Source organism: Pleurodeles waltl, chromosome 7, assembly GCF_031143425.1.
Source record: "Pleurodeles waltl isolate 20211129_DDA chromosome 7, aPleWal1.hap1.20221129, whole genome shotgun sequence".
Classification (NCBI taxonomy): Eukaryota; Metazoa; Chordata; class Amphibia; order Caudata; family Salamandridae; genus Pleurodeles; species Pleurodeles waltl.
The window spans coordinates 486,223,795-486,249,693 of NC_090446.1; the positions used below are offsets into that span (position 1 = coordinate 486,223,795).

Sequence of the window (25,899 nt, forward strand, 5' to 3'; positions counted from 1 at the left end):
GTACCGCTGTGGCGGGCGGAGTGTTAAGTTGGCGGGCTGTGTTGGCGGTTCCCGCCAGGGTCAGAATTGCATATTTTAGACCGCCGGCCTGTTGGCGGCTTGGCCGCCGCTTTATCACCGACCGCCAGGGTCAGAATGAGGGCCAATGTCTTTCATATTCTGCCGACATCCACATATGTTTGGGACAGTACTGGGCAGTAGGTTTAGCCTCTGGAAGACAACAGAACAGGTCCATACTTAAATGAAGATAAAATCTGATAGACAATCATTCTCTGAAAGAAAATATTGTGTGCCATTTTTCCTACAAATTCCAATTTGGATTGCTTTCTTTGTTCTTAAAGCAGCACGTATATTATAGTCACTATTCCTGAGAGATTACCCAAAGTTTTCAATAATTCAAAGATTTTGCATGTTTTAAAATCTGATATTTTTAATCTTATGGACCTTTTAGTGAGACACGAACATATTAAATGTGTAATGCTCTATAATGTTTTCTATGGCTGCTTTGTAACGCAAACATTTTTTCCTAGACACCCTGCAGGGAGAACACAGGGTACATTTGAAACTGAAGACAAGATTAAAGACATAATTGTGATGCGCAGAATAAGAGAAAAACACTGTTTGCGATTACTGTAAGTATGTGCATATGCCTTGATTTTCAGCTGAATGCAACTGTGTGTAAGTTTTGTACAAACTATTTTGCTTTAGGAGGTAGAGATCAGTGTTAACACAATGGTGTTCTATGTGTCTGTGCAGGAGAAATTCATAAAGATCTGTCTTTAATGTGCCAATGCACATCCTCTTCACCACATTAAAGCCTGCCCTGTTAATTTGCCAACATTGGAAAATAAATGGCAAAAGGAGTTCTGCTGTACAGAATGCACATAGTAGGTAAAGAAGTGTATTTACTTTTTAGATGTAAAATAGCTGTCACGCATTCCAATCACAGCAGTACTTGGAAAATGGAATTATCGACCAAAAATAGCAGGCGGTGAAAGAGAAATACTACTCTAGGTGTATTTTAAAGAATTGGTAACAGTACTTCTCGAAGACAGCTACGAATTATAGTTACTTGAGATAACTACAACTTGTGAATTTCACTGGTTTTGTTCTTTCAAACTGTGGGTCTCATTTACAAGCCCTTTGAGCCACAGTTGCATCATATTTTTTTTAATCCAGAGGTGGCGCTAACAGTGCACTACACTGCTCAATATTTACAAACTGATGCATTGGGCCTAATGCATCAGTTGGTAAAGCTGTGCGTCACATTATTCCTGTGCAAGGGATAACGTATAAAATATAGGAGTTCCCTGATGGAAAGCCACGCAGAACCGACACAGTGCAATTTACAACATTTCATTGTGTCATTCTACGACTTCACTGGGTCAAAGTTTTCCTGCCTGATTAGAGCACAGGGTTTATTTTCATGGGAGACTCCTTGCATTGCAGGAGTTGCATCAGTTTAGTGAAGCTACTCCAGCAATGTGTGAGTTTAGCACAAACATGCGCCAGAAATTCTGACGCATCTTGAAAACGTGTGCCATGGAGCTCTGTGTTGTGAATACAATGCATCTATGGCATTGTTAGGGGATGCTCGGGAAGCTCAAAACAATCAGACACATCGATGGCAACACAACAGATTTTTGTGAACGACGCCCTGTAAGTTTTCACTGACATTTTCACCTAACTATTCCAATCCTGTAACCTCATGTTAAAAAAAAGGTGTATGTGCTTAAAATATTGCACAAATGGCAGACTCAGTGTTAGCATGGTCAGAAACCATTGCTGTAATATTCTGTCAAGAAAAGTATGGCAAATAAACAAGCAAAATAACGTCCTTACATCAGAACTCTCCCAGCAGCAAGAGGCCACCAGAGGCTCTAAAGTTATTAGGAAATCAATATGAGATTTAGAATATTACTAGCCTACCTCTCTGCAGCTTTTCTCTTTGTAATATTTCATAGGGGTAAATCAGCCACTAAACTGATTACCCGCCACCTAGCCGAAAGGGCTAGCTTAATCTGTCACATCGAATACAACATCATTTACCAACCTGTAGCTCCTCTTAATTCCAGAAGAAGTGGTAGTCAGCGATAAAGGGCAATTTGTTAACAGGTCAATAAACTGAAATACCTCCCACTTCACACTCTGTGCTGAACCCTCCACACATAATAGAGAGAAAAAAAAACAAATAAAGACAAGACACTCATGGTCAGGATTCTGTGTTGAATTTTATTGAGTTTTATTGAATTTTCTCCATAAGCAATTGTATAATTGAGAGGATGACCACTTTATGGTGCTTGAATCTGGGCCACGCCAGTGTGGTTCAGGCTAGATACATAGCCAAGGGGCCTATCCCAGTGGAAACCAATACTGGTGATGAGGGAGCCTGAGTAGCGCCCACTGATGTAGCGCAGAACTGTGTTACTGTGGAGTGGGAAGAGGTTAAAGCAAGAACCAGAGGGCTGGCCAAAGCGGAACATACGGCCCTGGTTAGTGAGGAATATCAGCTCGTTAACATAGCTGCTGTATTTCCCTGACACTTGTGTGATGTGTTCTCCATGGCGGAGAATGACCTCCAGGTAAGAATTTGAGGTGCTGCCGTACAGCGAACTCCAAATGCTGCCGAACCGGATTTGGATTCTGGAGACAGATAAAAAGAGAGAACAGAATACATTACTGGATTATTGTTACACCGTCTCTCAAGACCTTGCACAGAGACCATACCTAAACAATCACCGGTGAGCATGTTTTATAACTTTACGAAACACCACCATGTAGGTGGAAAGTGTGTTTAAAGTCACTTTTACTTGCAGGAAACTGCCATTACTCCGTGTCCAACTTTTCTCGTTACAGTCCTCACTATATGTGGTGAATCTGCATCCTTCTTTTTCCCAAAGTAAACCACTAGAGAATTAGGTAGAAGAATCGCTCAAACCGCCCTCTCCCCCGTCCCCCAAATACTGGACTTTCAGCCTTCTGATCCAAGAATGCGAGGGTAGCCTGTACTGTCCACACCCCTGCTAGATTCAGAGACGTCTGTGCCATTGGTTATTGGTGTGGTTTCCACTCTCAGGTAACTCCTTCTCCCTTATAGACATGCCCCTGAGCAACTGCTAGTCCCCTCACAATCCTACCTCATTTCATATTTTTATGCACAACTTCCAGAGAACGCCCGGCTCTAGATCTTCAATATTGTGATTTAAAAGAGCTTCAGTATCTTTGTCAAAACAGGACTTTCATGCTCACACAAAGGAAAGGAGGTAAGACAGTGAAAGTGAAATGATTGTAGACAAGATCAAGTACAAAGCACAGAAAGACCTCGAGGCTTTCATTTGTAATGCACCATTGCTGCCAAGGAATTGTATTGCCATTCTTACTGACAGGTTGAGGCTGGCCTGAGCTGCAAGTGTGGATTATAGGCTCTTTCATTCGGGCTCTACTTCAAAGCTGTTCACTTGCACTCATCGTGAAGGTGTGATCAGGGATGTTCTCACCTCTAGTCAAAGAGATGTGGCCTCAGTTATTTAGCATTCATGTTGTTATGCCCCTAATGTCCCAGATTATTGTTCTTCACTGTACAAAGTTCATTCATGGTAGGTATCCATCTATTTCAATCATGAATTTAGTAAAATATAGGAAGATGAGTGTACGAATATGGTGCTCTGGCTTGGTTATATTCTTCTCATTACGAGATAGCTGGATATTGGTGAGGGGTCACTGTGGGCCCAGATAAATGATTCTGGCCAGTATCCCCAAACTCAAATCCATCCATTATGACTTTTGTCCTTGTAATGGGGAGTAACAACACAGACCAAACATTACTGCGTTCTTTTCCACTAATTTACCCTGATTCCAGGTATATATTAGCTGTCATTCACCATATCCAGAAGGAAACCGGTACGGTTTAGGAACTAGTAGGGTACCTGTGCAGGAGTAGTTTTATCTGGTCCCTCGTGATGCTGTAGGAGGTGGTAGTGGCCTGAATGTGACTCTGCTCGCAGCCCCTTTCGCTCTAGAGCAGAGGTTTTACCATCTGCAAATCTGCACCCCAAACCGGCCCTGGTGGTTTGAAATCCAGTACTTTGGGCATGGAAGCATCAGATCTTGTTTAGTATGAAGAGTGGTATTCTTACTGTCCTCCCCAACCCCCAGGGATATCTCTCCAGCATACTCGTACAGAGAGCCTATGGGGTTTATTGTTTTTCAGCAAACGTGCAAAGTAAACCACTATACCACTAAATGACTCAAACGTTTTAGCTTCAGCCTGCTTTCAGACCAAAAAATAGATAGTTTGGCACACCTGCTCAAAGTTCATGTAAAGGCTGTGACCTTTCCCCAGGAAATGCAGTTGTGAGTATTCTCCATATTGTGGACAGAGCAAACTTCTGTTTGGTCCGGAGATGAAGGAGCCAGAAAGAAGAGCAGAAGAACTTCCTGATTCACATGAATGTGGAAATGCAGGCACAAACCTTCAAGATGGCATTAAACTCGCTGAACATACAGAATCCCTTCACTCCCCTCCAAAATTCCCTAAACTATTTAATAGGATATTCAGAAAACCCTATAAAATGAATGTCTTTAGAGGGGTAAAACTAGCAACTGGATTTCCGTTAATCCCTCCAGTGGTGACACTTCCATTGATCTGAAGAGATAAACCCGAGGTTTACACATGGATTTCAGGGAGGCCTGGGGTTGGACAGGTAAAAAAACTATTCAAGATTTAGAAATGTAGGGCCTGATTTAAGAAAGGTGGCGCTGCATCAAATGCAGCGCCTCTTTTCTTGAACTCTTAGCAACCATGTAGGAAAGTACCATCTTGCCTGGCATGTTACCCCCATTTTTCACTGTATATATGTTGTTTTAGTTGTATGTGTCACTGGGACCCTGCTAGTCAGGGCCCCAGTGCTCATAAGTGTGCCTGAATGTGTTACCTGTGTTATGACTAACTGTCTCACTGAGGCTCTGCTAATCAGAACCTCAGTGGTTATGCTCTCTCATTTCTTTCAAATTGTCACTAACAGGCTAGTGACCAATTTTACCAATTTACATTGGCTTACTGGAACACCCTTATAATTCCCTAGTATATGGTACTGAGGTACCCAGGGTATTGGGGTTCCAGGAGATCCCTATGGGCTGCAGCATTCCTTTTGCCACCCATAGGGAGCTCTGACAATTCTTACACAGGCCTGCCACGGCAGCCTGAGTGAAATAACGTCCACGTTATTTCACAGCCATTTTACACTGCACTTAAGTAACTTATAAGTCACCTATATGTCTAACCTTTACCTGGTAAAGGTTGGGTGCTAAGTTACTTAGGGGGTCATTCTGACCCTGGCGGCCGGTGACCGTCAGGGTCACCGACCACGGGAGCACCGCCAACAGGCTGGCGGTGCTCCCGAGGGCATTCTGACCGCGGCGGTTCAGCCCTTGTGAATCCTCCATGGCTGCGAAGCGCGCTCCGCGGCCATGGGGATTCTGACACCCCCTACCGCCATCCTGTTCCTGGCGGGTCTCCCGCCAGGAACAGGATGGCGGTAGGGGGTGCCGCGGGGCCACTGGGGGCCCTTGCAGTGCCCATGCCCATGCCCGTAAGAGGGCCCCGCAAAGTATTTCAGTGTCTGCTAAGCAGACACTGAAATACGCGACAGGTGCAACTGCACCCGTCGCACCCCTGCAACTACGCCGGCTCATTTCTGAGCCGGCGTCCTCGTTGCAGGGGCATTTCCTCTGGGCCGGCGGGCGCTCTTTTGGAGAGCGCCCGCCGGCCCAGAGGAAATGTCTGAATGGCCGCCGCGGTCTTTTGACCGCGGTGCGGTCATTCAGCGGCGGTACCTTGGCGGACGGCCTCCGCCGTCCGCCAAGGTCAAAATGACCCCCTTAGTGTGTGGGCACCCTGGCACTAGCCAAGGTGCCCCCACATTGTTCAGGGCCAATTCCATGGACTTTGTGAGTGCGGGGACACCATTACACGTGTGCACTACATATAGGTCACTACCTATATGTAGCTTCACCATGATAACTCCGAATATGGCCATGTAATATGTCTATGATCATGGAATTGCCCCCTCTATACCATCCTGGCATAGTTGGCACAATCCCATGATCCCAGTGGTCTGTAGCACAGACCCTGGTACTGCCAAACTGCCTTTCCCGGGGTTTCACTGCAGCTGCTGCTGCTGCCAACCCCTCAGACAGGCATCTGCCCTCCTGGGGTCCAGCCAGGCCTGGCCCAGGATGGCAGAACAAAGGACTTCCTCTGAGAGGGGGTGTTACACCCTCTCCCTTTGGAAAATGGTGTGAAGGCAGGGGAGGAGTAGCCTCCCCCAGCCTCTGGAAATGCTTTCATGGGCACATTTGGTGCCCATTTCTGCATAAGCCAGTCTACACCGGTTCAGGGACCCCTTAGCCCTGCTCTGGCGCGAAACTGGACAAAGGAAAGGGGAGTGACCACTCCCCTGACCTGTACCTCCCCTGGGAGGTGCCCAGAGCTCCTCCAGTGTGCTCCAGACCTCTGCCATCTTGGCAACAGAGGTGCTGCTGGCACACTGGACTGCTCTGAGTGGCCAGTGCCATCAGGTGACGTCAGAGACTCCTCCTGATAGGCTCCTTCAGGTGTTGCTAGCCTATCCTCTGGCACTTCTCTGGGTGCTACCTGCTGCTGAGAGGGCTTCTTGTCTTGCTCGACGTCCCCTCTGTCTCCTGACGCAATTTGCGACATCCTGGTCCCTCCTGGGCCACAGCAGCTCCAAAAACCCTTACCGCACGATATGCAGCTAGCAAGGCTTGTTGGCGGTCTTTCGGCGGGAAAACACTTCTGCACAACTCTCCACGGCATGAGGGATCCGTCCTCTAAAGGGTAAGTCTCTAGCCCTTGTCGTTCCTGCAGAAACCTAAGCTTCTACAGTCCAGTAGCAGCTTCTTTGCACCCGCAGCTGGCATTTCCTGGGCATCTGCCCATCTCCGACTTGCTTGTGACTTTTGGACTTGGTCCCCTTGTTCCACAGGTACCCTCGACTGGAAATCCATCGTTGTTGCATTGCTGGTTTGTGTCTTTCCTGCAGAATTCCCCTATCACGACTTCTATGTCCTTTGGGGAACTTTAGTGCACTTTGCACTCACTTTTCAGGGTCTTGGGTTGGGCTATTTTTCTAACCCTTACTATTTTCTAATAGTCCCAGCGACCCTCTACAAGGTCACATAGGTTTGGGGTCCAGTCGTGGTTCGCATTCCACTTTTGGAGTATATGGTTTGTGTTGCCCCTATCCCTATGTGTCCCCATTGCATCCTATTGTAACTATACATTGTTTGCACTGTTTTCTAATACTATTACTGCATATTTTGGTATTGTGTACATATATCTTGTGTATATTTGCTATCCTCATACTGAGGGTACTCACTGAGATACTTTTGGCATATTGTCATAAAAATAAAGTACCTTTATTTTTAGTATATCTGTGTATTGTGTTTTCTTATGATATTGTGCATATGACACTAAGTGGTACTGTAGGAGCTTCACTCGTCTCCTAGTTCAGCCTAAGCTGCTCTGCTAAGCTACCATTATCTATCAGCCTATGCTGCTAGACACCCTATACACTAATAAGGGATAACTGGGCCTGGTGCAAGGTGCAAGTACCCCTTGGTACTCTCTACAAGCCAGTCCAGCCTCCTACATTGGTTGTGCAGCGGTGGGATAAGTGCTTTGAGACTACTTACCACTCTTGTCATTGTACTTTTCATAAGAGAAAAATATACAAAACAAGTTCAGTGTATATACACATAACCAAAAAGTTTTGCATTTCCTCTTTTCACTCTTTTCTAAGTGCTGAAAAGTACTTCTAACTTTCTAAAAAGTTCTAAAAAGTTGTAAAAGTTTTTTTTCCAGTCTTTCTAAAAGCTCTGGCAAACTTTTTTCTCTTTTTCTATCACTTTAACTCTCTCTAAAAATGTCTGGCACAGGCCAAAATGTTGATCTGTCCAAACTTGCATATGATCACCTTAGCTGGAAAGGAGCAAGGAGTCTCTGCATAGAGAGAGGTTTGAGTGTAGGGAGGAATCCTTCCTTGGAATTGTTACTTAACATGCTTAGAGAACAAGATAAGGCTAAAAGTGCCCCATCTGTTGAAAAGTAGCTAATGGTTCCCAATCTGATCCAGGGACTACCCCAGGAAAAGATTCAGGAAAGAAACTTCCAAGCCTACCCATTACTAGACAGTCTAGCATAGTTGGTACTGATGTTGAGTCACACCATACAGATAGTGTTGTCTCACATCATAACAAGAGCATTCATTCTCATCACAGTAGAAATTATGTTTCTGTTAACCAAGCTGTTAGGGTGCCCTCTGTAAGGGACAGGTCTCCTTCTGTCCATTCTCATCATACTTCTGTTTCAAGACATGTCCCTCCCACCCACCCTGATGACAGATTGTTAGAAAGGGAGCTCAATAGATTGAGAGTGGAACAAACCAGACTGAAGCTCAAGAAGCAACAGCTGGATTTGGAGAGACAGACTTTAGAAGTAGAGAAGGAGAGACAGAAACTGGGTTTAGAAACCCATGGTGGCAGCAGCATTATTCCCCATAGTCATCCTGCAAAAGAGCATGATTCCAGGAATCTGCACAAGATAGTTCCCCCTTATAAGGAGGGGGATGACATTAACAAGTGGTTTGCTGCACTTGAGAGGGCCTGTGCTGTACAGGATGTCCCTCAAAGGCAGTGGGCTGCTATCCTATGGCTATCATTTAGTGGAAAAGGTAGGGATAGACTCCTTACTGTGAAAGAAAATGAAGCTAATGATTACAAAGTTCTTAAGAATGCACTCCTGGATGGTTATGGCTTAACCACTGAAAAATACAGGATAAGTTCAGAGAGACCAAAAAGGAGTCTTCACAAGACTGGGTTGATTTCATTGACCATTCAGTGAAGGTCTTGGAGGGGTGGTTACATGGCAGTAAAGTTACTGATTATGACAGCCTGTATAACTTGATCCTGAGAGAGCATATTCTTAATAATTGTGTGTCTGATTTGTTGCACCAGTACTTGGTGGACTCTGATCTGACCTCTCCCCAAGAATTGGGAAAGAAGGCAGACAAATGGGTCAGAACAAGGGTGAACAGAAAAGTTCATACAGGGGGTGACAAAGATGGCAACAAGAAGAAGGATGGTAAGTCTTCTGACAAGGGTGGGGACAAATCTAAAAATGAGCCTTCATCAGGCCCACAAAAACACTCTGGTGGGGGTGATGGGCCCAAATCCTCTTCTAATCAAAACAAGGAAAAGAAACCATGGTGCTATTTATGTAAAATAAAAGGCCATTGGACAACAGATCCCAGTTGTCCAAAGAAAAGCACCAAGCCTCCTACCACTACAACCCCTACTGCTACACCTAGTGTCCCTACTAATAGCAGTGGTGGTGGGAGCAAACCTACTAATAGCCATTCCAAGGGAGTAGCTGGGCTCTCTATTGGTAACTTAGTTGGGGTTGGTCTTGTTAGGGAGACCACAGAGGCTATATTAGTCTCTGAGGGGGCTATTGATTTAGCCACCTTAGTTGCTTGTCCCCTTAATATGGATAAGTACAAGCAACTACCCCTAATATATGGTGTTGAGGTTCAGGCCTACAGGGACACTGGTGCCAGTGTGACTATGGTCATAGAGAAACTGGTCCACCCTGAACAACACCTACTTGGTCACCAGTACCAAGTAACCGATGCTCACAACAACACACTTAGCCACCCCATGGCTGTTGTAAATCTCAACTGGGGGGGGGTTACTGGTCCAAAGAAAGTTGTGGTAGCCACAGATTTACCTGTAGACTGTCTACTAGGAAATGATTTGGAGACATCAGCTTGGTCAGATGTGGAGTTGGAGGCCCATGCAGCAATGCTGGGCATCCCAGGGCATATTTTTGCTTTAACCAGGGCTCAGGCCAAAAAGCAAAAAGGACAGGGAAGCTTGGATCCTGGAACAATGGACCAAGTGCTCCCTAAAGCTAGGGCTAGTAGAAGTAAAGCACTTCCTACTATCCCTCCCTCTACAGTGGATTCTACTTCTGAGGAAGAAGAATTTCCACCCTGTGTAGAACCTACACCAGAGGAGCTAGAAGCAGACACTGCTGAGCTTTTGGGTGAAGGGGGGCCTGCCAGGGAGGAGCTGAGTGTGGCACAGCAAACCTGTCCCACACTAGAGGGTCTAAGACAGCAAGCTGTCAAACAGGCTAATGGAGATGTCAGTGGCTCTCACAGAGTTTACTGGGAGGACAACCTCTTGTACACTGAAGCAAGGGATCCTAAACCTGGAACTGCCAGGAGGTTAGTGATTCCTCAGGAGTACAGAAAGTTCCTCCTAACTCTAGCCCACGACATTCCCCTAGCTGGACATCTGGGGCAAATTAAAACTTGGGACAGGCTTGTTCCCCTGTTTCATTGGCCTAGGATGTCTGAGGACACAAAGGAATTGTGTAAGTCCTGTGAAACCTGTCAAGCCAGTGGCAAGACAGGTGGCACTCCAAAGGCACCCCTTATTCCACTGCCTGTGGTTGGGGTTCCCTTTGAAAGGGTAGGGGTTGACATAGTTGGCCCCCTTGACCCTCCTACTGCTTCAGGCAATAGGTTTATCTTGGTGGTAGTGGGCCATGCCACAAGATATCCTGAAGCAATTCCTTTAAGGACCACTACAGCACCTGCAGTGGCAAAGGCCCTCCTGGGAATATTTTCCAGGGTGGGCTTCCTAAAGGAAGTAGTATCAGACAGGGGAAGCAATTTCATGTCTGCTTACTTAAAGGCCATGTGGAAGGAGTGTGGTGTGACTTACAAGTTCACTACACCCTATCATCCACAAACAAATGGACTGGTGGAGAGATTTAACAAAACTCTCAAAGGCATGATTATGGGTCTCCCTGAAAAACTCCGCAGGAGATGGGATATCCTGTTACCATGCCTCCTTTTTGCCTATAGGGAGGTACCCCAGAAAGGAGTGGGCTTCAGCCCCTTTGAACTCCTGTTTGGTCACCCTGTTAGGGGTCCACTAACACTTGTCAAGGAGGGTTGGGAACAACCTTTAAAAACTCCAAAGCAAGATATTGTGGATTATGTGCTTGGCCTCAGATCAAGGATGGCTGAGTATATGAAAAAGGCCAGTAAAAACCTTCAGGCCAGCCAAGAGCTCCAAAAGCAATGGCATGACCAGAAGGCTGTTTTGGTTCAGTACAAACCAGGGCAGAAAGTGTGGGTCTTGGAGCCTGTGGCCCCAAGAGCACTCCAAGATAAATGGAGTGGACCCCACACAATTGTTGAGAAAAAGGGTGAAGTCACCTATTTAGTTGACTTAGGCACTGCCAGGAGTCCCCTTAGGGTGCTCCATGTCAACCGCCTGAAACCCTACTATGACAGGGCTGATCTCACCCTGCTCATGGCAACTGATGAGGGACAGGAAGAAGACAGTGATCCTCTACCTGATCTCTTCTCTTCCACAGAACAAGATGCTCTAGTGGAGGGTGTCGTTTTGGCTGATTGTCTTACTGCTGAGCAGAAAGACCATTGCATAAATCTCCTGGGTCAGTTTTCTGAACTCTTCTCTACTGTGCCAGGTACCACTTCTTGGTGTGAGCACACTATAGATACTGGAGACAGTTTACCTGTCAAAAGTAAGATCTATAGGCAGCCTGACCATGTCAGGGACTGCATAAAGCAAGAGGTGCAGAAAATGCTAGAACTAGGAGTGGTTGAGCACTCTGAAAGTCCATGGGCTTCTCCTGTGGTACTTGTACCAAAACCCCATTCCAAAGATGGAAAGAAGGAAATGCGGTTTTGTGTAGACTACAGAGGTCTCAACCAGGTAACCAAAACTGATGCTCACCCTATACCCAGGGCAGATGAGCTCATAGATACACTGGCATCTGCCAAGTATCTAAGCACTTTTGATTTGACTGCATGGTATTGGCAGATCATATTATCAGAAGATGCTAAACCTAAAACTGCATTTTCAACCATTGGAGGCCATTACCAGTTCACTGTAATGCCTTTTGGATTGAAAAATGCACCTGCCACTTTTCAGAGGTTGGTTAACACAGTCCTGCAAGGGCTGGAAGCTTTCAGTGCAGCATATTTGGACGATATAGCTGTCTTTAGCTGGGATGATCACCTGGTCCACCTATGGAACGTTTTGGAGGCCCTGCAAAAGGCAGGCCTCACTATCAAGGCTTCAAAGTGCCAGATAGGGCAGGGGAAGGTGGTTTATCTGGGACACCTTGTTGGTGGGGAACAGATTGCACCACTTCAGGGGAAAATCCAAACAATTATTGATTGGATTCCCCCTACTACTCAGACTCAGGTGAGAGCCTTCCTAGGCCTCACTGGGTATTACAGGAGGTTCAGTAAGGACTATGGCTCCATCGCAGCCCCTCTTAATGACCTCACATCCAAGAAAATGCCTAAAAAGGTATTATGGACAGCAAACTGTCAGAAAGCTTTTGAGGAGCTGAAGCAGGCCATGTGCTCTGCACCTGTCCTGAAAAGCCCTTGTTACTCTAAAAAATTCTATGTCCAAACTGATGCATCTGAATTAGGAGTAGGGGCAGTCCTATCACAACTTAATTCTGAGGGCCAGGATCAACCTGTTGCTTTTATTAGTAGGACGTTGACCCCTAGAGAAAAGCATTGGTCTGCCATTGAGAGGGAGGCCTTTGCTGTGGTGTGGGCACTGAAGAAGTTGAGGCCATACCTGTTTGGCACTCACTTCATTGTTCAGACAGACCACAAACCTCTACTTTGGCTAAAACAAATGAAAGGTGAAAATCCTAAATTATTGAGGTGGTCCATATCCCTACAGGGAATGGACTATACAGTGGAACATAGACCTGGGAGTAGCCACTCCAATGCAGATGGACTCTCCAGATATTTCCACTGAGACAATGAAGACTCATCAGGTCATGGCTAGTCTTATTGTCCTTCGTTTGGGGGGGGGGGTTGTGTAGGAAAGTACCATCTTGCCTGGCATGTTACCCCTATTTTTCACTGTATATATGTTGTTTTAGTTGTATGTGTCACTGGGACCCTGCTAGTCAGGGCCCCAGTGCTCATAAGTGTGCCTGAATGTGTTACCTGTGTTATGACTAACTGTCTCACTGAGGCTCTGCTAATCAGAACCTCAGTGGTTATGCTCTCTCATTTCTTTCAAATTGTCACTAACAGGCTAGTGACCAATTTTACCTATTTACATTGGCTTACTGGAACACCCTTATAATTCCCTAGTATATGGTACTGAGGTACCCAGGGTATTGGGGTTCCAGGAGATCCCTATGGGCTGCAGCATTCCTTTTGCCACCCATAGGGAGCTCTGACAATTCTTACACAGGCCTGCCACTGCAGCCTGAGTGAAATAACGTCCACGTTATTTCACAGCCATTTTACACTGCACTTAAGTAACTTATAAGTCACCTATATGTCTAACCTTTACCTGGTAAAGGTTGGGTGCTAAGTTACTTAGTGTGTGGGCACCCTGGCACTAGCCAAGGTGCCCCCACATTGTTCAGGGCCAATTCCCCGGACTTTGTGAGTGCGGGGACACCATTACACGCGTGCACTACATATAGGTCACTACCTATATGTAGCTTCACCATGATAACTCCGAATATGGCCATGTAATATGTCTATGATCATGGAATTGCCCCCTCTATACCATCCTGGCATAGTTGGCACAATCCCATGATCCCAGTGGTCTGTAGCACAGACCCTGGTACTGCCAAACTGCCTTTCCCGGGGTTTCACTGCAGCTGCTGCTGCTGCCAACCCTTCAGACAGGCATCTGCCCTCCTGGGGTCCAGCCAGGCCTGGCCCAGGATGGCAGAACAAAGGACTTCCTCTGAGAGAGGGTGTTACACCCTCTCCCTTTGGAAAATGGTGTGAAGGCAGGGGAGGAGTAGCCTCCCCCAGCCTCTGGAAATGCTTTCATGGGCACATTTGGTGCCCATTTCTGCATAAGCCAGTCTACACCGGTTCAGGGACCCCTTAGCCCTGCTCTGGCGCGAAACTGGACAAAAGAAAGGGGGTGCCCAGAGCTCCTCCAGTGTGATCCAGACCTCTGCCATCTTGGAAACAGAGGTGCTGCTGGCACACTGGACTGCTCTGAGTGGCCAGTGCCATCAGGTGACGTCAGAGACTCCTCCTGATAGGCTCCTTCAGGTGTTGCTAGCCTATCCTCTCTCCGAGGTAGCCAAACCCTCTTTTCTGCCTATTTAGGGTCTCTGTCTCTTGGGATTCCTTAGATAACGAATGCAAGAGCTCATCCAAGTTCCATTGCATCTCTCTTTTCACCTTCTGCCAAGGAATCTACTGCTGACCGCGCTGGAAGCCTGCAAAACTGCAACATAGTAGCAAAGACGACTACTGCAACTCTGTAACGCTGATCCTGCCGCCTTCTCGACTGTTTTCCTGGTGGTGCATGCTGTGGGGGTAGTCTGCCTCCTCTCTGCACTAGAAGCTCCGAAGAAATCTCCCGTGGGTCGACGGAATCGTCCCCCTGCAACCGCAGGCACCAAAGAACTGCATCACCGGTCCCCTGGGTCTCCTCTCAGCACAACGAGCGAGGTCCCTTGAATCCAGCAACTCTGTCCAAGTGACTCCCACAGTCCAGTGACTCTTAGTCCAAGTTTGGTGGAGGTAAGTCCTTGCCTCCCCACGCCAGACTGCATTGCTGGGAACCGTGACTTTTGCAGCTACTCCGACCTCCGTGCACTTCCGGCGGAAATCCTTTGTGCACAGTCCAGCCTGGGTCCACGGCACTCTAACCTGCATTGCACGACCTCCTAAGTTGTTCTCCGGCGACGTGGGACTCCTTTGTGCGACTTCGGGTGAGCACCGTTTCACGCATTCTCGTAGTGCCTGTTTCTGGCACTTCTCCGGGTGCTACCTGCTACTGAGAGGGCTCCTTCTCTTGCTCGACGTCCCCTCTGTCTCCTGACACAATTTGCGACATCCTGGTCCCTCCTGGGCCACAGCAGCTCCAAAAACCCTTACCGCACGATTTGCAGCTAGCAAGGCTTGTTGGCAGTCTTTCGGTGGAAAAACACTTCTGCACGACTCTCCACTGCGTGAGGGATCCGTCCTCCAAAGGGGAAGTCTCTCGCCCTTGTCGTTTCTGCAGAAACCTAAGCTTCTACAGTCCAGTAGCAGCTTCTTTGCACCCGCAGCTGGCATTTCCTGGGCATCTGCCCATCTCCGACTTGCTTGTGACTTTTGGACTTGGTCCCCTTGTTCCACAGGTACCCTCGACTGGAAATCCATCATTGTTGCATTGCTGGTTTGTGTCTTTCCTGCAGAATTCCCCTATCACGACTTCTATGTCCTTTGGGGAACTTTAGTGCACTTTGCACTCACTTTTCAGGGTCTTGGGGCGGGCTATTTTTCTAACCCTTACTATTTTCTAATAGTCCCAGCGACCCTCTACAAGGTCACATAGGTTTGGGGTCCAGTCGTGGTTCGCATTCCACTTTTGGAGTATATGGTTTGTGTTGCCCCTATCCCTATGTGTCCCCATTGCATCCTATTGTAACTATACATTGTTTGCACTGTTTTCTAATACTATTACTGCATATTTTGGTATTGTGTACATATATCTTGTGTATATTTGCTATCCTCATACTGAGGGTACTCACTGAGATACTTTTGGCATATTGTCATAAAAATAAAGTACCTTTATTTTTAGTATATCTGTGTATTGTGTTTTCTTATGATATTGGGCATATGACACTAAGTGGTACTGTAGGAGCTTCACTCGTCTCCTAGTTCAGCCTAAGCTGCTCTGCTAAGCTACCATTATCTATCAGCCTATGCTGCTAGACACCCTATACACTAATAAGGGATAACTGGGCCTGGTGCAAGGTGCAAGTACCCCTTGGTACTCACTACAAGCCAGTCCAGCCTCCTACAAACCCCACTACAGCCACCATGTTTGCGCCTTATTCAAGATACTGCACACCATGGCGGTAGCTAGGGAACTAACATCAACATTTTTGTCACTAGTTTGGTGCTTTGCAGGATTAGCGTAAAAAATGTTGATGTTTATCCTGCAAAGCACATTGAAGACCATTATAAATAATGGTGTTCCTCTTTTTAATGCCTGTTTTGTGCAGGCCTTAAAAATGACCCGATAAATGTCGCAAATAAATATTTTTGATTTCTTTGTGCCATTTTTCATCCTCCCCTAACGGGAAACACCCCCCTTGCATACATTATGAATGGCGCAGGTATAATGTGGCGCAATGGGTTACAAAGTGGCACCATGCATGCTTTGCACCAATTTATAAATCTGGCACAGTGATTTTGGCCTCGTTGGGCCACATTAGCGTAAAAAAATGACGCTAACGTGACGCAAGGAAGCACTAGGCCCTCTAAAATCAGGACCTTAATCTATTGTCTGTCAATTAGCCTAGACTGCAACCCCTTTTAGGGTAACTCATGATCCTGCAACACAAATCACCTTTTACTTTGTGTATATGGGAAACGAAGGGAAGAACATGTTTCACTTTCCTAATATCTGCATCAACAAATGAAAGTATAGCTTCATGGTTCCCAAAGGAACAAATGTCCTACAATATGTTTTTGGTAATCTACTAATGAGTTTCAAGTCAGCAAACTAAATTGTAAAAGAATCATGCAACAAAGAACAAGCAAAATCTGTAAGGCTGAAAGTTAGGCTGGAGATTGTTCCATTGTGTATTTTAGGGAGTGGGAGAGTGGTTTAAAAACAAGGTTTACCCAAGGATGTAACTGGTGCTCTCACGGATACGGAGGCCTCTGATTGGCCCATGCAAGTGCAGACCAGAGGTAGTGAATGCAACACCAGATCCTCCTCCGAACTCCCCGCTGTGCGAAGACAGACGAGTCCTGACTGAAAAACAAAACAGGATAAAATGAGTCAACCAGAATCAGCTGCTTTACCACCTAAAGGTTTCCTACTACAGACACTATGGGTAAGGGAAGCCCTGCAACAGCCTAGAGCTAGGAAAAACATGCAAAAAGTCTACAGACAAGGAAATCCTGCAACAACCTAGAGACAGGTAAGTTGTGTAAGAACGACCAGAAAGAAACCCTTTAAGAACCTGGAGAGAGGGAACACCTACCAGGGAATCCCTGCAAGAGCAGAGTGAGAGGGAATCCCTGCAACAGCCTACAGAGAAAGCACCCAGTAAGAAACTAGAGTAAGAAAAGTTAGCAAGATCCTAGAAAGAGGGAAGTCTTTTTCTTTTTTTTGTGTCCTCATTTACTTTATATACTGCCATTATGATCTAGAGCAGGCCCATATTCCAGTGTATCCTGGAAGAGTCAAAGCAATCATTATGGGAAGTCTAAAGGGGATAAAGACCCAAGGTGTCTTCCTCCCCTGTTTAAAATAATCATTGGACATTAAACCAAAGTAAAAGTGCTCAGGTCCACCCAGTTTACCCAAGGTTGCCATACTTTTTGTGCATTTTTTGCACTGGATCGACAAGGGTCTAACTTGCAAATTTTTGTTGCTGCATACACCCATTCTAATATCAACAGCTCCAAGTAGGCCACATTTCCTACAAGCCACCTGTGCTTTTAGATTACATTTTGTTAATTTCTTTGGTGTGTAATATACCCTATGTAACACAAACAGATGATTTTTCCTAAGGAACGCCGGTTTTACCACCCGATAAAGGAGCTGCCAAGAGCAAGCCCATAATTTACTAATCTCCTCATGGTTAACCACATCATCCCATAAGGAACCAGGATAGTTCTGATCACGGTCTAAACTATCTAAGGATAACCTGTAATAGGTTGCAACCTCCTTCCTACCAGGTGGACCCTTACTCAGTAACTCCTCTAACTCATTAGTATCATCTCCTCTTTCCTGTAGGGAACGGGCCCAAGCTTGTAATTGGTAATATTTAAACCTGGATAGTAAGCCCTGTGTCTTAGTCACAAATGTGGCCCAAGGTTTTAAAATCCCCTCTTGAAATACCTTCCCCCACTCCACAATACCAGCTTCCTTCAAAGGTCAAGATAAAACGTCCTTAAAACATCCTGGAGTTCTTGGGGAGCCCCAAATAGGAGCATAAACACTATAGTATGATAGTTTCATGATCTTCCTTATCTGCACCCACAATAAAGCGGCTGCTTGTAACATCTTCAGTCTTACTTTTTTATAAAACTTCGGGTGTCCAAATGTATACATACATTTTTGTTCATCCTTCCCCTCCCCTTTCAACATAACTTTCCTCTGATGGGTACCCTCCTCTCCTGCTAATAAGTTTTTTACGTTCTTTAACTGAAAGGCCCATGCATATAGTTGGATATCGGGGAGGGCAATTCCTCCTTTATCATATTTCCTTGTAAATTTTTTCCTTGCAATCCTAACCTCCTTAGAGGCCCAATTAAAACTGTCTATTCTTGCTTGGTGTTTTTGTATCCCCTTTTTCTTGAAGCATAACGGGATCATGTTAAAAAGGAAAGTAAACTTGGGAAGAATGAACATCTTTACTAGGTTTACCCTCCCATATAAAGTCAATGGTAAATGTGCCCAACTTAACAGAAGTTTATCTACCTCCCGCGCCACAAATTTCAGATTTTCTAGAGGAATATCCTCCAGTTTGTTACAGATCTTAACACCGAAATATTTTATCTCCTCTTATATTAACCTGTTTCCTATTCAAATTCCATGTCATTATCTCTGTTTTCACCATATTGATTGCATACCCGGACAGCTGTCCAAAATACCTCATTAATACCTCGGGTCTTCCCAATGCCGAAAGCAGATTTTCGGTAAAAATCATGATATCATCTGCATACAGAGACATTTTTTTTCCCAGCCCATATAGGCAAATGGCTTAATCAGGGGATCCTTTTTAATCATAAGGGCCAATGGTCCTATATATAGGTCAAACAGTAGCGGAGAGAGGGGACAGCCCTGCCTGGTCCCTCTAGTAATAGAAAAAGAGTTAGTTAAATTCCCGTTTAACAATAATCTGGCTGATCTGGCATCATAGATGCTTTCCAAAATCCCACGGAAATTTGGCCCGAAATTTAGATGTGTTAAAATAAAATTTAAGTAATTCCAGTTTACTCGATCAAACACTTTAGTGGCATCCAAAGTTATAACTGCCAGGGGTAATTCATGTGCACTTGCCAAATCAATTGCCCCAATCAATTCATGGGACAGCTGGTACATATGTCTGCCCTTTAAGAAACCCTTTTGGTCATCCTGATCAGTCGAAAGAGGGAAGTCTTGTAAGAACTTTGACATAAAGGAAGCTGCAAGAACCTAAAAAGAGGGAAGACCTGTAAAATGGTGGTTTTGGTGGCAAAATGTTAGATTATAAATTTGAACCCTTTTCTGGGGATTTGAGTTATAATCAGCCAAAAATAAAGCTGGCTTTCCAGAACCAAATGTGTGCCTTTTCAGATGACAAGCTGATATGTGGTGACAATAATATTGTAGATCCATATTATATTTGAAACCGATATTAAATGAGTATTTCTTTGTGACTTGGACATGACATCGTGCTGTGACTGTCATTTTAAGGTTCATGTGTAGTTTTTCAATCTCTCCATTTATAATATTAAAATGGCGTTATCTACAGTATTGCTATCTAAGGCAAGGGCATGGATGTCATTTAGGGGTCGCCAGAGGTCACATCTGCGACCCCTGGTATACAAATTGCGATCCCAGCACTGCATTTGTGACCTCTGGCCTCAGAAGTGGCATATTCAGTGCCAGAAGTAGCCAGAAATACAGGAGCAGCTTGTCCTAATGAACATCGTTTGGGGCTGCAATCTCCTTTTTTGTCAATTTCTATCACACTAATAGTGAATACTAACATATTATCAGGGCTACTGGGATTATGTGATTGTGCGGCTGCTGCAATTTTTGCATAATTGTAGATCTGCCGTATTTGCTACATAATCCCTCATCTGCTGGATAACCTGCAGGTTTTCACCCAAAAATGTTTCTATTTTAAAAGTTTCAAAAGTTAGTAAAAATGCAGTGACACCTGTTGCTGCGCAGAGGAAGGCCCTTTCAAAAGATTGACTGGTCAACTTTCTGTAGCTTATTGCTACATTTGGGGTTTAAACTGGTACTAATGCCCAGACAGTGTTACCAAGTTACAAACGACTAAATAATAAAGTGATACCATCACAAAATATGCCCCATAATGCTGCATAATTTCCCTTTTTTGCTGCATAATTTACTCAACCCTGCCATCTAATTTGACCTTCCACTTCCGCATAATTTCAGTGGCCCTGCATATTATTCACTATTATTATAATAAAAACGGAGTACAACTAGGTGGAATAGGGCCCTCTCTAGCAGTTGAGTTAAGTAAAAAAATGGTTTTAAATGTATGTGGCATGCGTGCATGCATGCAGGTGACAGTGTGTTTACGTGAGGGAGTGTGTGTGTGATTGTGTGCATGTGTAAGCATGTGTGCGGGAGTGAATGTAAAGGTCAAATGACAATTGATGTCCTTTTGCTACTGCTGGCCTTTAGATGAATTGATTTTCATGGTCAAACGCCTGTAAAATTGTCTTAAAATATGGCTATGGCTGCTGTCTGAGGCAATTTGGGAGCTCTAGCTTCCGATTCTATGAGGCCAGTCCAAATTGAGGGGTAGCCCTGCTGTCTACCAAGTATGAGATCAGTGTAAGCTTTCCATTTGCACCTTTTAAGTAAATAGTCATAATATATGGCTAAAAGTATACATGGCAGGAGCAAGATGTGAATATGAAAAATAGAAGTGAAGAATGATGCTATATACACATTGAATAATGTTGGGGGCACGATATTTGGAATAAAGTACCCACTGCTGTGCATTATAAGGAAATTTCATGGTACTGTGGAGTTTGTTTATAAAGTTATGGATCTTCTAGGTGAGTTTTAATACATGGTCACACCATCACCCTTCCTATAACCCACTTAAATCCTTAATGTGTAGCACTTTAATATTAATCAGATAGTGCAGTCTTAGTGTAAAATTAAACACATCAAAAAGCAGTGAGAACTGTTTTGTGAAAAGATCTTAGTACAGTTTAATGTAAGTCAGATATTGTGAAAGACTAAGGTGGTCATTATGAACATGGCTGTCTGGACCGCCACGCCGGCGGTCATTACCACCAATGGCATGGCGGTCCAGACCACCATATTCAGAACACAGTAGTGAACTGGCTGCAAACAAGCCAGTCCACTACCACCCACCGCCAGGCCAGAATCGACCGGCGGGCCGACAGTAGGCACATTCGAGGCCCGACCGGCAGTGGGATTATGTTCCCATTTCCACCAGGGATTTCCTGGCGGGATGCCTTGCCAGGTAATCCCTGGCGGAAAGCATACGGGTGACAGGAATACTCATTCCTGTCACCTGTGTGTGACACGCCAGGCCTCCCCTTGCAACTACACCCACCCCCTCAAATCCCCCAGATCCGTACTCCCCCCCCCCACCCCGCGAACTCTGAAAATCGACCCCCCAACCCTCCACCCCCAACACCCCATGTAGGACCCCCAGCTCAACCCTCACCATCCTCCACCCCCCACCTCTACATACAGGTCCCCCGAAACCCCAAGCCCCCACATCCTCATGCACCCATTTACCTACATGCACACACGCATACATACACTCAGACACACATCCCCCCACACATACACTCACGTACATCCCCATGCACTCGCACACTCACACACATCCCACTCCCCCCTTCCCTCTCGGACAGCACTTACCTCTTCTGTCGTGCTGCTCCAGGAGGGAACGGGCTCCCTGGATGCTGCTCTGCCACCATCGCTGCCTCTCCATACACCGCCACACCTATAAATGCATCATTATGGACGTGGCGGTGTCTGGACTGACGTGGCGGTGAGGGTGGAGCAGTATCCACCCCGACCCATCAATGGTGGTGAGGCTCCAGGCGTCATTATTTGGCGGGATGCCGACCGCCGCCACTGGACGTCTTCCTTTGACCGCCGGCAGGGTTAGCGGCGGGCCTCCCACCATGATCATAATGTGGGCCTAAATATGTTCCCATAAATATTTCCTTTCTGCTTATCACTGTTACTTTCAGAAAAAATAGATTAGATGAATGAAAAGCCAGTTTTAATTTTTGCTGCTTTGTTTAAATTGCAGCTGCAATGTTGCTCACTGTCTTGCCTTTCAGTTTGACTGCTGGCTCTGTCAGTGGGCATTGTGAAGTCAGAATTCAACAGTAATACCTTTTAGATTACAACTGAACAGTTTTATAACTTCTTTATTGCCGGTGGCAAGCTACATCAGAAGTCGCCTATAATAATGATGATAATGAAATCAGATATGGACAGGGGAGGCATGCTCCCAAATATTATAAACTGTATCCCCTGTCTATGTGAACGGTCCATAAACTCGATGCATGTATTAAGGAAATGGAAATCTCTGAGTATGAGCATTCTCCTTATGCACTCCATAAATGTATTGTATCGGAATATTTAATGAAAGTTTTTTAAAAACTGTCTGTACAATCTATGCTTTTTAGTCAAGATCAATGATAATAGGGCTTTAAATAGACAATATGACCCATGGTTTCAGACTTTTCTTGTGAAGAAGGCTCCCCAACCCTCCTGTACAAGATAAGCATTACCATTCAGTTTTGAATTTTATATTTTAATACATCATGTGGATCCATTCAAAACTGCCTAGAAATGGTGCAGCTTTTGTCCACATTCTTTGAAAATTGTCTTGAAATGTATCCTGTGCTCTAATGGTAAAACTCCACCTCCCCCATGCTCAAAAAGATTGAGTAATTGATAAGTGTCTGCCACATGAAAAACACATAACATGCAGCATTTGAAATATTTGGCCTAGGATATCAAAGGGTTTTATCCATTCCATGTCTGTGGAGAAATGTGTTGATTCATAGGGCCATAGTTCCAAGACAGGTCCGACGGCAGTCACTGTCGATCCATTGTTCTGGCCTCCTGGTTCCAGCTTCTTTCTGCAAAAGGCATTTTCTAGCAGCGTACTATAAATTTCAAACTCTCCTTTATGCCTAATTCCCCTCATTGTTATCCCCTCTGATTAGTACCTCCTTACCTCTCCTATCCACTACCGCTTCCCTGCCTCCTCCTCAGGGGCGGCTACTCCATTAGGGCAGAGGAGCGTCGTCCCTGCAAAACCTTTTCAAGAAAAAGATAATAAACTGTGTTTATTATCCTTTTCTTGAAAAGGGGCTGGGCCGCAGGGGTGACGAGCACTTGAGGGGAGTGCACTTGAGGGGAGTGCACAGAGCACTCCCCTCAAGGCGGGTGTGAGTTTGGCTGGCTGTTTTGGGCCGGCCAAACACACATGCACACAAGGTTCTCTCAAGCCCAGCACTCCCAGCCAATCCTAACGGTGCTCTAAGCAGCATCAAGATTGGTGCAAGGCAGGCTGGGAGCCTGTGCCTGCAGCAGAAGGCAGCAGAGACGGAGGAGCAGTGGAAGACAGAGCACGGCGTTCAGGTAATTTTGTTTTATATTTTTTTTATTCTATTAATATTTTCAACCCCCCACCACCCCTCTGCTCTCCCCGTGCACGCTGCCACACCCCCTTTAACATCCGCGAGCCAAGACTGTTCCTCCTGCTCTTACCTCCTGGGCTAGAGCAGCCCTCAAACTCATTATTGTGCTGTAACATGTAGTGTGCAACCAGGCCTTGTAAAATCATTAAAATGTTACCAGATCTGCAGACCTAGCAACATGAATAATCTACTTGACCTAATCTAATACGATTGACCCATAAACTGGTCTCAAATTGTGTGATCCTAGGCCAATATTTTATTTCATAGTCTCGCCTTTTTCTCCATTATCACATATGAGAACACTTTCATGTCTGCTGTACAAAAATGATTTTGTTGGCTTTAATAGACTAAACTTTTGCTTAATGTATTACAAGAATCTAGCACATAACTTCAGACTTGCCTCAGTTCACTACCAAAGTGGGGGTAGGATTGTTTCTCAGGTCATGTTTAAAAACTCTCACTTTTTATATATTAGTAAAGCTTGATGTGATAGTGCACTGTTGTTTACAGACAGCACACTTTCCATTGAAATGGCCATAAACTTTCCACCTGACATGTAGTATTATTGATAGAACTATATAGCACACAAACCATAACGACTGGAAATCGGGTTTCAGCAAATATTTCTCATTTGCACATCAGAAAGTAAAGTGTTCTGATATGTATTGATCCTAATAAAATCTGCTTTTTCCATCACACTTCAGAATAACCAAAAAAGTGCTTTTCTAACTGCTCTCTTATATGTTTGGACAATTCATTCACAAGCTCTTTAAATGCTGTCTTAGGAACAAAACTGACATCCAATTGCCTTTCATTGCACACTGTCTTGTCCGACGTTTGCTTTTCAAAATCCTCTAACTTTGCAATCAAAGAAAGAAAAGTGAACACCAATTACCAGTATTTAATAAGCAGCAATTTGTAGGAAGACAGAATCCAACATTTTACTTCCGTCTTTGAATGCATAGCAAAAATGAATAAAGAGATTTAAAGTCGTCTTTATTGTTTCTTCACTTTCTGAATGAACATAATAAATGCCTGTTTTTTTACAAGCTTGACCTCCTGACAAAAAGGACCAGTATATCCTAAAATAGCTCTCCCTTATAAAATCTGACTGCCATAGGAAGTGAGCGAATAGATTTTTGGAGGCCTAATAACTACACATCTAGAAGGCTCCTTCCTCCTTCTCTCTATTCCCACTATCTCATTCCCTACTTTTCTCTCTCTTGGTTCATCTTGTCCATCAGTCTAACTCCCCCACATTTGAGGAGATCTAGAGGTGTGATACAAATAAGCAACACCATCTGATTTAACATAAAAATAATTGTTCATTCATGTGATGCATTAGCTTGCTTGGGATCAATTAGCATGCAAAAAGATTTTTTTTCAAACACCAAGGTCCTCATTACTAGTGAACACTTAATTCCGATGGAACATGCAATGCTGGTTACCATCCACGTCAAAATGTGCAGGATTCGCTTCGCTTTCCTGGAGGGGATAATAACTAAACAAAGGAAATGTTGAAGCTGAGCTCTGTGTTTTCAAGCTTTTGTTCCCTAATTGATTGTCACGCTTAGAGACATTGCTATTGAGAAGAAACAGGGACTAAGGTTACCGCACCCCTCCCGTACCATCCCTATTGGTGACAGCCATAATAAATGAGATTGTAAAATTTCTGTGAATTATGCAAACTAGCCATAGGTATGGTATCATATCTGTGAAATGTGGATTGTGGAACTACTACTTTTGGGTAATAAAGGTAGACAGATATAATATTTTCCAGGCAACCCACATGAAATGCTCCCCAGTTATTCAGAGTAGGAAGAATAACACCCTTAATTGACCAAAATGTCTGATGTGAGCAAATGAAGATACTTTGTCATCTCTTTTAGAATAGATTTATTCTTTAATTCAAATAAAATTGTGGCTAGAAATGCTAGATATCATTACAGGGATAATTAAAAGGCACAATCAAAGCAAGTGATGTTGTCTGTTCAATAGCACATAAGTAAATAACTTGGCAGTAGCCATGATGGTGTAGCAGAAAGTGGAGTTCAGAAGATGGTACCTGAAGCACCGCCACATTTGGGTCTCTGCTCCTAGCAACACCCCCCCCCACTCCTCGTCACCTTGGAGACAACATTGTGCTTAGTTCATCTCAAAAGGCACTCTTCCAACATGGTTACTATTGCCTTATAGCCTGCTGCTGAGGGATATACCGGTCGTAAATGATGCAGCTCAGGCTTATAACAAAGGTGCAGGCCTTTAACAACAGCTATAGCCCTAGGCAGAAGGGCTATAAGGCTATTAGAACATTCTACCTACTGAGGATAGAATGTTCTGAATTAAAAAGGGAGAGACAGAA

The 25,899-nt window shown here is 44.8% G+C and overlaps 1 protein-coding gene across 1 annotated transcript in view; it reads right to left on the bottom strand.

The window, feature by feature from the left end:
- Positions 1 to 2,217: 2,217 nt before the first annotated feature.
- The window catches only part of LOC138247262 (zymogen granule membrane protein 16-like), a 28,660-nt gene continuing 4,978 nt past the window's right edge, over positions 2,218 to 25,899 (bottom strand). Inside the window, exons 3-4 of the mRNA XM_069201984.1 lie at positions 16,755 to 16,887; positions 2,218 to 2,643 (exon numbers count right to left, since the gene is read on the bottom strand). Of these exons, the coding sequence (XP_069058085.1) occupies positions 2,292 to 2,643; positions 16,755 to 16,887 (485 nt within the window). The 3' untranslated portion in view covers positions 2,218 to 2,291. The remainder of the gene's footprint in view (positions 2,644 to 16,754; positions 16,888 to 25,899) is intronic.